Consider the following 12,148-nt stretch of genomic DNA (forward strand, 5'->3'; position numbering starts at 1 on the left):
AACTTGAAACTTTTCCAGGCCACTTGTGATTGTGTTAAACATTGATGCTTGTTTCTTTAGTTCTTTTATGTTATGCTTGGTTGTGAAGAAAAGGAAACTTAGGACCTTACAACTATGTTATGTTTCTATGATCTCTTTTGAGCAACATGCATGTGATATAGACTTGCTGTATGCTTCTGAGTTCAGATTTCAGAAGTGATATCCCTCAGTTTGATTTGTATTGACTTGACAATTGGCTTGTTTTATGTCATGTGCATCTCTAAGTTTGATTAGTATTGAAGTGAGAAATAGTTTGTGTTCTATGTCATTTGCTCTTGTTCTAGTAGTACCACACAATCCCCCTTCTTAATTTTGCTAGGAATGTTGATTTGAAAAGTTACCTTTTCAAAATGTTGTCAGGAATTAGACCCTTGATGGCCCTACAATCGAGGTTGGAATAAGCAAAGAATAAGTTATTGTTTATTTGAATACACCTTCTTATTTTTTTTAAATTTGAGGTAGTTAAATTTTTTTTAATATCTCAAATTTTTAAATAATTTGTAAAATTATTACTTTTTTTTTTTACATCTAATATAAAAGTTATTGTTATTATCTAATATTAAAATTAGAAAACAAAAAATATATACAAATTAAATAATTTTTTTTTCTTATTTTGAAATCTACGCAAACTATTCAATCCTTCTTCCCAAAGGGAAACTTATCTTCCCTTCTTTCTGAAGGTTCTTGCTACTTTGTCTATCAGCAGCCGCGAACCATCACACTCTTTAACCACCTCCTTAGCGATTGATTCAATTGAGGGGAAAGAAAGGAGATGGCCCACTGTTGCCTGGAACATGTTCCAAGCATCATCAGGTGACAATCCTTCCACAAGGCTTAGCTCATGAAGTCCCATGTCATAACAAACACGATGGTATCTGCTTGCTATGATCACCTTGAAGTCATTCTGGTTATTTTGGATTCCCATTATTATTTTATCTGGATCAATGATGTGACAGACTTCATCAAGAAGAATCAAATACTTCATTCCCTGCAACTCTTCAAATGTTCCCCAATCATTTTCCATGTAAACAATGCCTTTCTTTTTCAGTTTTAGCTGTTGCATCAAATACTTCATGCTTGTTCAAGTTTTGCATTATTGTGCTTTTTGCAGCTCCTACTCTTCCCCAGATCCCAATCTTTCTTATATCTTTGTCCTCCAGATAACACAGTATGTCATGTACATATTTCTGAAATGATGAGTTGTCTTCGATTTTGAGCGCATTCCAAAGACTAAAAACTTGCTTACACTTCTCTGCTAGGTCTTTCCTAAGATCTGAATGCACCCAAAGGTATACCAATCTCCATGTTTACTTCTTGTATCTGGTTTCAAGCCATCTTCTTATGAGCGGCCTTATAGTATCTCTGCTTATTTTCATCTCTACAGCATCCTTCAGTGCCTGGAGTTCCATTGCTTCCCATGTTAACTTTTCATTACTTGCTTTCAGATCGTTCATGTATGCATTTGCTGCTGAAGGAAGTTAATAAGCTTCTCTTGCCTTCATATACGGCTGCACCTGCTGTTCCTCTGTTAACAACAATATACAATTTTCAAAACAATAACTTGAAATTAATATTGTTAATTTAGATATAATCCAATTTAAAAAAATTAAAATTCTGAAGTATCTCATCACGGTTCTAGCTTTGGTTGGATGTAAAATACATCGAATATCAATAAATGAGAACACTCACAGAGTGGGGTCCTCTGTGGAAGGAGGGTCAGGCTCATACAGTTGCTTTTCCTTTGAGGCAGTTGTGGCCTCAAATGCAGGGGCCTCCATGAAGTCACCAGAACCTGTCACTCATAGACAAACAGCCAACAAAACAAACCAAATAGTAGACAGTGGATTTAGAAGTGCACATGGAGTTGGAGATTAGTATTCCCCCACCATGTTTTTAAGCAAGCAAATGAATGAGAATACCCATTTTAAGTGTTAGAAATGAGTTCCACATTCAGTGATATATACAGATACACAAACATCCCAATAGATGGCAGTATATCACTGCTAGTGCAAGTGTGCATATACCTTTTCCAGCAAAAGAGTCTAAATCTGTGTATCCTACTGAATCATTTACGTCAAAGAATAGGTCCAAAAATGTAATGAATTGGGCAATGTATGTACCGGATATAAATAAAATGAATAAAATGGAGATCATCTCTATCTATGGAAATAAAAAAACAGACATGAAAAATAACCTAACGTGACTAGTCAGAACTCTTTCTTTCTTGCCTCTGAGCAAGAAGCTGATTCTCAATTTCTTCTAGCTGAGTCATCAAATCTGCATCCCTTTTAATGGGGACAAATACATTATGCTGCTGAGCAAATCCAAAATATGAACTCCACTTCAATGAACGCCACCAGTCTGCCTCTCCTATGATCACCTTTATATTCTTACTACAGACTTCCATGTCAGACAGAGTTTCAAGGCGTGGGCAGTTATAGAAGCTCATCCATTCAAATTTTAGTGCAATGAATAACCACTAGAAAGATTGACCAATTTAGGCATGTAATGAAGTGATATCTTCCTCAAATTAGGGAGATATGTTCTCAAGGGGAATGGTCTATGTTCAGCAGGATCTTCATGGGTCACTATGCTGTTGATTTCAGGGCACCATTCAGCCACAAGCTCCTCTAAGCTGTTGAGATTTTCAAGCAAACCCAAAGTAAAAATGGCAGTCAGTTGTGGGCATTCATGCAATGCCAAGGACTTTAGACTACATAGACAACCCTTCCAAACTGGTCTCTTCCAGATGCTCACTAAATTCTTCATATAATGAAGCCTTAAGAATTGTAGAGACCCAAGTATATTTTCTCCATAAACATCTCCATCATCTTCTCCTTGTTTACAATCTTCTGCTCCATCCACAATGATTTCAATCTTATTATATTCCCCCAATACACAAAATTCTAGCTTCTTCATATTTCCAAACCCAAATTCAGACAGCTTGGTGAGAGTTAAATGGCAATCCAAGAACAGAGCTGTGGCATGCTGGAGCACTTCATTAATTTGACTTGGAATGCCTTCAACATTCACATACTTAAGGCTCCTTTCTTGGAGTTCAAATTTAACTGCAAGTTCATGTGGTAGTCGATATATAATGGGGCTGTGATGGCTGCCAACAACAAATCTAAAGTGGACCAATGACAGGTATACCGATGAAGTTCCATTCCTCATAAAGTGATCAAGTGGTCCAACATGTGGCACATAAAGGTTTAGACCCTCCAACTCTTTTAAGCTGCACACTTCCTTTATGAATATCTTCCATGGTTGCATTCCATCATTCATCATCAGGGTTCACATCTATGCTTAAATCTTGCAATTGAAACAATTCTTGTATCACATTCAGAGGACTCAATGTAGATGACTGATTTTTTCTGTGTCCATGAAAGGATAATTTCAAGCATTTCAACTTTTTTAGTCTTGTAACATCTATGGGTAGTTTTATAATTTTAGTGCCTTCAAGATTGAGCACCTCAAGATTCCATAGTTTTCTAGACTTCAGGTGGCAGCTCCATTAAAAGTTGAGAACCTCTTAAAAAGAAAATTCAAAGTTGGAATAACTCAAAGAGAGATTGTGGTAAAGATCTGATTCTAGTGTAGGACAAATCTAGAATTTGGAGGGCATGCAAAACCTTCAAAGAATATAGGAGGAATAGCTCTCAAATGGTGATTGGACTGCAAGAACAATACCTTGAGTTGTGAACTGTGAGGACGCATTGGTAGCTCTGAAAGTTTATTATTCATCAAATGCATCTCACAATCTTTTTCCCATGCCTCATCTATTGATGGCTTAGTTAGAGTGAGTTTGGGAATAATTCCAAGAAGTGTTTCTAGTCTTTTTAATACTTAAAAGATAAAAATTTCCAAATGTTAGAAAGACTAGAAACATTTCCCAGAATCACTACTAAACGTACTATCGAGATATATGAAATCATACACGGTCGCACAGCTTGGAATCTTTGGTGTATGGAGACAATATAGAATGTAAGGAGCATATGGAAGGAGCTCAACAACATAGAGGAGCTTCTGTGTTGAAGACAGCTCAGACACAACAACACAGTGAGTCATGAAATTCCTTGATGATTTAAAGGTGAATCATAAGAAAGGAAGAGTGAAGAATAAATCAAAATGGATTTAGCCACCTAATCTGAATTATATATATCCATAATCAATTTCAAGTTCTGAAGCAAACAAATATTTAATGAATCTGTACAATTTCTTTGGTCCATAGTCAATTTGAAACAAACAAACATTTAATGAATCTGAACAATTTCTTTGACTACAAAATACCTAATGTTTTCATTTTGTGGTTGAATGTATAGTGTCAAACAAAATACAAACCAAGAAAGCAAATCTCAAACAAATAAAAACGAATGTAGCTTTGGATAGAATCAAACCAAGATAGCATATCAAACAAATACATGAATTTGAATCTCACATTCAAACTTATGGCCGAGGCAATAACCATTCGCAATCAACTTTAAAGTGAAATTGTTGCACATAAATCTGAAGAGCTAGTTGAGCATGCAAAGAGACTCTAATCTCTGTTTAATGGCACCGTCATCCATCCATTGTAGTGCTTCCCACCATGCTTGCTGCCCTTCTATGCATCTCAATTTGGTTGCATTGGCATTGTTGAAAGGCAATCTCTTCAACATGTGACACATAGATATTTCAATTCTCTGTAAAGATCGCCACTCCAGTGAATCATCAACCCAAATGCTTCTCAGTCTTGGGAGATTAAGGAGTGTTAGGGTCTTCAGTCTTGGAAGTTGGTTGGCTTCTAATCCATTGTTCTCCGATTTCATTATTATCTCTTCAATTTGATCACATTCTTCAACTCTCAAGTCCTCCAGCTTAGAAAGCTGCTGAATCATGCCATTAGAGAATATCTTCTTCAACTGTGGACATCTAAGTAAGACTAGAGTCCTTAAAAGAGTCAAACTTTCAGCATGAACAGGGCCCTGCCAAATGCTTTCCAATTTTAAGACATTCTTTATGTGCAAATGGTGCAAATATTCAAACACACTTTTTGTTATTCCAGTACCATTGATGATGGTTTCAATTTCATTGCATCCTTCAATTGAACAAATAAAGAGATCATTCATGTTCTCGATACCAAAATCTGATAGCCTTGAAACTCCCTTGTGGCTAATTAGTCCAAATGCATGAGTTTTTGCAAGTACCTTGGAGATTACAGGATTAATGCCTTCGCCATTGATGAATTTCAGACAATTGTAGCCTGGATATTCAAAAGACTCAAGAATTTGAAAGCAGGTTAAGTTTTGGTAACCAACAGCAAATTGGAATGTGAAAGAGAGATCTTCCCAAGCTGGGCTGGTCCTGACAAAGAAATCTTTCCATGCTGGGCTGGAGCTGACAAAGAACTCAAGGCAATGCACTGTAGTGAAGCAAAATTGAAGAGAAGTCAACTTTTTCAAGGTAGCCACCTCCTCCGCGATAATATTCCCATTCCCGGCCCACCATCACAAGGACGAATCAATGTCAATACCGAACTCTTCCAAGGAAACAAAGCTTGAAACATTTCCTGATTGGTTCTGAGTTTGGCTTCCCCTGCCAAAATTAGACAAAGACATTCGTAATGACTTCAACCAGGTTAAAGTTCTAATTTGATGTAAACTAAGCTTAGTCCCTCGGATATCAAGCACCTCAAGCTGCTTAAGCGCTTCTATGTCAGTTGGGAGTCCTACCAAATGGATGCAAGAATTCAGATAAAGTACTCTAAGACCAATCAAGTTGCATAAAGATGAAGGTAATGATGTGATGCCCGTGCCATGCAAATCCAGAACTCGAAGATGGCACATTGATGTAAAGAAGAACTCAGGAATGGCAACCAAGTTCTTATTCCTTTGAAGTAACAATGTTACAAGATCACAACAGTCTAGAGCTTCTGGTAAACTGTGCAGTTCGTTATCCATCAAAGAGATGCGATATACCTGTTTCCATTCTTCAGGATTTGGAGGCTCTTTCAATCCCTCACGTGGCTTTGCTAAAAATTTGGAATCTTCCCTTTGTTGTGATATTTTAAGGGCCATTTCCCGAAGCACTTTGGTCATCTTAACGCTTTTCTTGTTCCCACTGCTTTCTAACAATGAGACGTTGATAAGATGACTCAATATTTCATACCCACCATTATGAATAAAACCTTCTACTCTCCAACATTCTAGCAAAGAAGGTATATAAATCTCACATCCTTCAGAAAACAGTACTTCTTCCATTCCTTCTTTATTCATCACTATCCAAACTACTATAGCAAAACTCGAGGTACTTCATCCATTCCTTCTTTATTCATCCAATTTCGCAAATTTCTCTGTGCATCCCTCCAACGCTGAATATCCCCCCCCACCCATACTTTTGAAGGCTTTTGCCAATTTGTCTATCAGTAGCGGCAAACCCCCACACTCTTTAACCACCACCTGGGCCACTTGTGTAACTTTTGGGAAGTTACTAATACACTCGCCTACTTTTTCCTTGAACATGTTGAGAGCTTCATAATCAGACAATGGTTTCACATTGATTGCCTCATCAACATTCATCTCCCAACAGATGCCTAGGTCTCTACTTGCCAACACCACCTTGCAGTTCTTGATGTTGTGGATTCCAATTATATTTTCTAACTCAATAGGATGGCAAACTTCATCTAAAAGAATCAAACAGCCAATCCATGATTTTCTGCTGGAACCCTACCACGCTCCACTCCTTTGGGACAGTTACCCGAATGACCATATCAAACATTTTGTTAATATTGTCATGAGTGTTCAAGTGTTCAATTATTGTGGTCTTCCCGGTTCCCACCATTCCCCAGATTCCTATTCTTTTTATTTCCGGATCCTCTAGAAAACTCATTGCATCTTCTACATATTTGTGCAGTGGTGGTTTATATTCTATTTTGGCTGGACGTATTTCCACAACACGCTTTGGCAGTTCCGCATCCAACACTCCTCTTTTACATTTTCCCTCTTCCCAAAGACTATGAACTTGGTTGCACTTCTCAGCCATGTCTTTGCTAAGACTAGCACCCTCCAAAAACGAAACAATTTCCATGGGTGATTTTTTCTATCATTGTATTTGGTGTCTAGTTCTATCACTTCACTTTCATTCATCTCCACCTTAACTATCCATTCTGCTGCGTCTAGCTTGATTCTATTTTGGCTTATTCCTTCCCTTATGCCATTGCTCAGTTCCCAAAGCTCTCTAGCTTTCTGCATTAAATCTTCATGGTTTCTTTTTAGATTCTTCCAATAACCAAATTTACGACCAGACCAACTTAATAAGCTTCGCCCATCTCTATATACATCAGTCACTGCTGTTTCCACTGCTGCTGCTTCTAAGGCCATCCTTCTGGTACCAACAACATATAAGTTAGAATATCAATTGAAAAAATAAAAAGAATTCAAATTCAAAACAAGAACTTAGATGAACGATAATGGGGATCAAATGCTTAAAAAAGGGGGCGGGGGAGGGAAGAAAACAAAACAAAAGAAACAAAGGGAGGCTCAACAAGAAATGTGGCCTAAGGCAATAAATAAATAAATGAAGATATAAATAAGACCTCTTATTACTTATGCAAATATAATTTAATCTAAAATTTATTTATTTATTTATTTATTTTTCAGATTGAGTTTATGACAATCCCTGGGTATATGCATCAACTTTTAAAAATTCTGAAAATATTCTTTTACTTTTAATATTATTATTATATAAATCTTATTACTTAAGATAAAAAAAAATCAGATTGAGGTTATGACAACCACTTAGTATATGCATCATCAACTTTTAAAAATTCTAAAAATATTCATCTACTTGTAGAAGAGCTGTTCAAATGTCCACATATTTTAATATAAGAGTCATTTGGTCTTGATGGTTTGCATCTCAAGTACAATCAAGTATAACTACAAAATATTTTATTTCCTTCATTAATTTTTTATAATTATATTTTTAACTTTGAAATAATGATTATGAATTTCACAATGTCAAAATATTTGCAACAAAAAGGCACCAACGTCCCTTGATCAGGCATAGGCATGGACTGTGAACAGAGTACAGGGCTACTTGTGTTGGAACACAGGTTTCAGCATTGGGTAGAAGTGGATATTGAACATGTAGTTTGATATGTTTTAGTGGTTGGGACAAATGTGCATGTTAATGAATAGCATGCACAGAACACCTCTTGACTTCCATCACTCAGACCTCTCTTCCCACACTGCTAAGTGGTTATCATCCAAATAAAGCTTATACCCACCCTTACAATCCTAAAAGCTAATTCACTCCAAGACACAAACTTTATGAAAGGGAACAGTGTCAAATACCTCTCTAGTCCATGTTTCAGATCATCTTTCAGAGCCTTCAACTTTCTAGCAAAGGACAAAACTGGAGAGACCTGTAAACTGATAGCCTCCAAACTCATGCACTGTATGCACTCGAAGCCTACTGTTCTCCAACCTGAAAGAACATCTCCATCTCCAAATCCTAGCCCCACCACAGTAAAAAGAAATGATCAGAAAGTGGTCTAAGAAAAATGCACTAGGACACAACAGCATGGATAGTTAAGGTGGAGATGAATGAAAGTGAAGCGATAGAACTAGACACCAAATACAATGATAGAAAAAATCACCCATGGAAATTGTTTCGTTTTTGGAAGCGTGCTAGTCTTAGCAAAGACATGGCTGAGAAGTGCAAGCAAGTTCTTAGTCTTTGGGAAGAGGGAAAATGTAAAAGAGGAGTGTTGGATGCGGAGCTACCAAAGCGTGTCGTGGGAATACTTCCAGCCAAAACAGAATATAATTGAAAACTTGAACACTCATGACAATATTAACAAAATGTTTGATATTGTCATTCGGGTAACTGTCCCAAAGGAGTGGAGCGAGGTAGGGTTGCAACAGAAAATCATGCGTAGGCTAAATTTGAATATGGGAGGCCCTACTGACATTGAGGAAAATACACAGATAATATTCAAAGAGTTGAAGAAAAAGAAGTGTTTGATTCTTTTTAAATGAAGTTTGTAACTCAATAGGATGGCAACCATCAATGATCAAGCTTGGTACGTCGATGGTAGAGCCACTGATCTGAGCACACTTTCTCAAAAGACAGTGTGCAAAGGTAAAGAGAAGCTGGTTGTAGGTAATGGTCAACAATTTTAAACCATTATTCATGAATCAGTTTACTAAGACAATAATGTCATTGCTGAAATTTACAATAATCCATCGGTAATTTACAATAATGTCATTGTTTCCATTTTTTCTTTTGGTGCTATTGTATAATTATTTAATATTACAAGAATAATAAACATAAAAAATATAAATATGGCTTCTCTTGCCATCAACCGCCACGAACTGCAAGAAAACAAATGAAATAATAATTAAATTATTATTGCAAAAAGAAACACACACATTTACGCACACACATAGAAATAAATAGTATTAAAAATTAAGAAAAAATAAATCATAACATATATTTAAGATTAACTTCTATTCATTCATATATATTTAATAGAATTAAAGAATTTAAAAAAATGAAGAGCATTTTTTTTAAAAAAAAAAAATATATTAAATAAAAATTTTGCATAAAAAAGAAATCGAAGTGAAGGAAAAATTTAAATACCAATTGTTTTTTCAACTATAGTAATGTTTCAAAGAGAACTCTCCCTTGAACACTTTGAAAGAGAAAGAAATGAAGAAAACTTTAGCAAATAAAACAATCAAATAACTTTGCTGAAAAAAAAAGTTTTTTTTAAATGGAAATAAATAATAGTAAGATAAAATCTCTCTATAATAATATTTATAAAGAAAGTCTTTTTTTTTTTTTTTTCATCTTTGACATTACCAATTTTTAAAAGGAAAATAATTTAAAGATTTGATAAAATTTCTTAATATTATAAAATGTTTGGTTTTGCTTGCTTTTTTTTATAACTAAACTTCTTAAACAATAATAAAGAAATATGGTAAGATCTTTTAATAAAAGAATTTTTTTTTTTCTTTTGTTAACATTTGTCTTGACTACAACATAATTACTTTTCCCCACGTAGTTGTAGAATATGTGTGAATGAAAAATTAAATTAAATTTTATAAATATTAAATAAATATATAATTTATTTAATGTATTATTTTATAAACTCCCCATAAAACTATATGCAATATATAACATTAAAAAAAATTTCAACCTTTATTTTAGTGTTTTTAAAAATAAATCTTAAAATCTTAAAATTTCGATAAATATTTTACCAAAAAAATGATTTTAAAATACGGTAGACATAAAAAATGAAGATAATTTATTTATTTGTCTCAAATTTTAATAAATGAATTAACTTAAATTTTGTAATAATTTTTAAAAATGATCCTAAATATAATATTTATATAGTAATTTTTTTACGAATTCAATATAAGAATGAGATGAATATAATATACATTCTTATGTAAACTTGCATACGCATTATTTTTCATCTTTAATAATTTTTTATAAGAATTGTATGATTTTATTCTAAACATAAATTTTTTTGATATATTCTATTACTAATTTAATTTATACATAAATATAGGTATAATATATATATTGTTGCTTCAATAATATAATATTGTCATTAAATACAATCATAAAAAATCTTTAGCGGCAATAATATATTTGTGTCATTAAAAATAGGGTTTTAATGACGAGATTTGAAACATAGCTAAAACTGTTGTCACTAAAATTCTAAATCCTAGTTGAAAGACACTTTGATAGGAAAATTAAAATACTACAAACTAATTTTGGGGGTGGGGGGTGGGGGGCGGTGGTGGGGTGAATACCGCAATCTTAAACCATTTCTTGAACAAATATGCATACAATTCAGACATCCATGCATATACACACACCAACAAAATGGTAGGGTAGAAAGGAAAATACCAACACATAGTTGAAATGGACTTAACTTTGTTGGCCCAAGCTACTATGCCCTTATCTTTCTTATGGAAAGCCTTTAGCACAACAACCTTTCTCATAAACCACCTACCAACTCCTACCTTTGCCTATCTTTCTCCAATTGAGGCCTTATTCTATCAAAAACTAGACTTTCAATTTTTAAAAACTTTCAGTTGTGCTTGCTATCCTCACTTAAGACCATATAATAATAACAAGCCACAATTTAGATCCTCTAACTGTGTTTTTAGGTTATAGTACTTATCACAAAGGATACAAATGCCTACATCCCTCTAGAAGAATTTACATCGCTTGTAGTGTCTGCTTTGATGAAAATGATTTCCATTTTATTTGGTTTTCCATGTTCCAACTCACATCCAGATTACTCTTCCACTGAAAGTTCATTTTCTCCTTGTCATCAGTGGATTCCTAAGTTTGATTGTCCAAGTCCAATTAATGTTGGCATGACAGTTTCTGGGCACTTCAGAACTTAGAATCCACTACATCCTCACCAAGCTCTTTTGGTTCAAGTCAAAACAATAATCAAGGTAATAGTTCTGGTCTTTCTCTTACCAGTAATATTGAAATTTCTTCCATTGATTTGTCTTAAGAACTCTTTGTTAAACCTATTGAGCAACATCAAGATCACATACAAAAACAACCCAAAATAGTCCATCCTATACCTTGTCAAACCTCAGCTCACCTTAGAACCACTAGATCCAAATCAGGCATTTCTAAACCCAAGCTCTACCTTACTAACACAAAACCCAAATTAGCATCTGTCTTAATTGAGAACTTAGAACCAATTAGTATCGACCAAGCCCTATAAAATAAGGATTGGAAGCAAGCCATGGATCAAGGATATGAGGCCTTAATGAAAAATAACACTTGGGTTTTGGTACCATATAAGGTTGGTATGAACGTTGTTGAAAATAAGTGGGTATTCAAGGTTAAGAGAAATTTAGGTGGTACAATTCAAAGATATAAAGACCAACTGGTTACCAAGGGCTTTCAACAAACACTGAGAGTTGACTACTTTGAAACATTCAGTCTAGAAGTGAAGGCTTCAACAATCCAGGTTGTTTTGACTTTGCCAGTAACAAATAACAGGGATATACAACAACTTAATGTAAATAATACTTTTTTAAATGGAGAATTACAAGAGGAAGTGTATATGCACCAACCAGTAGGCTATATC

General features: G+C 34.6%; 3 protein-coding genes across 8 annotated transcripts in view; all 3 read right to left on the minus strand.

Annotated features, from left to right (window-relative positions):
• Positions 1-697: 697 nt before the first annotated feature.
• LOC109123502 (probable disease resistance protein At5g63020) lies at positions 698-1,114 on the minus strand. Its single transcript, XM_019223429.1, has one exon. The coding sequence runs from the start codon at positions 1,112-1,114 to the stop codon at positions 698-700; it is 417 nt and encodes a 138-aa protein (XP_019078974.1).
• A 647-nt stretch (positions 1,115-1,761) lies between these two features.
• LOC104881037 (disease resistance protein At4g27190) overlaps positions 1,762-12,148 on the minus strand; it is a 28,211-nt gene continuing 17,824 nt past the window's right edge. For 3 of the 6 annotated variants that reach the window (XM_059741210.1, XM_010659627.3, XM_059741209.1), the window contains one exon: positions 4,451-7,401. In XM_059741210.1, coding sequence (XP_059597193.1) covers positions 6,945-7,401 — 457 coding nt within the window. In that variant the 3' untranslated portion in view covers positions 4,451-6,944. Of the gene's footprint in view, positions 1,832-4,450; positions 7,402-8,369; positions 8,530-8,844; positions 9,393-12,148 lie in introns of those variants that run through there. The other 3 variants (XM_010659628.3, XM_019223803.2, XM_019223800.2) reach the window with 3 other exon arrangements.
• On the minus strand, positions 4,554-6,596 carry LOC104881067 (disease resistance protein RPS2). Its single transcript, XM_010659802.1, has 5 exons — positions 6,413-6,596; positions 5,709-6,145; positions 5,552-5,613; positions 5,333-5,415; positions 4,554-5,281 (listed from the first exon to the last, which is right to left on the minus strand). The coding sequence occupies exons 1-5, from the start codon at positions 6,594-6,596 to the stop codon at positions 4,554-4,556; spliced, it is 1,494 nt and encodes a 497-aa protein (XP_010658104.1).

Source organism: Vitis vinifera, chromosome 12, assembly GCF_030704535.1.
Source record: "Vitis vinifera cultivar Pinot Noir 40024 chromosome 12, ASM3070453v1".
NCBI lineage: Eukaryota > Viridiplantae > Streptophyta > Magnoliopsida > Vitales > Vitaceae > Vitis > Vitis vinifera.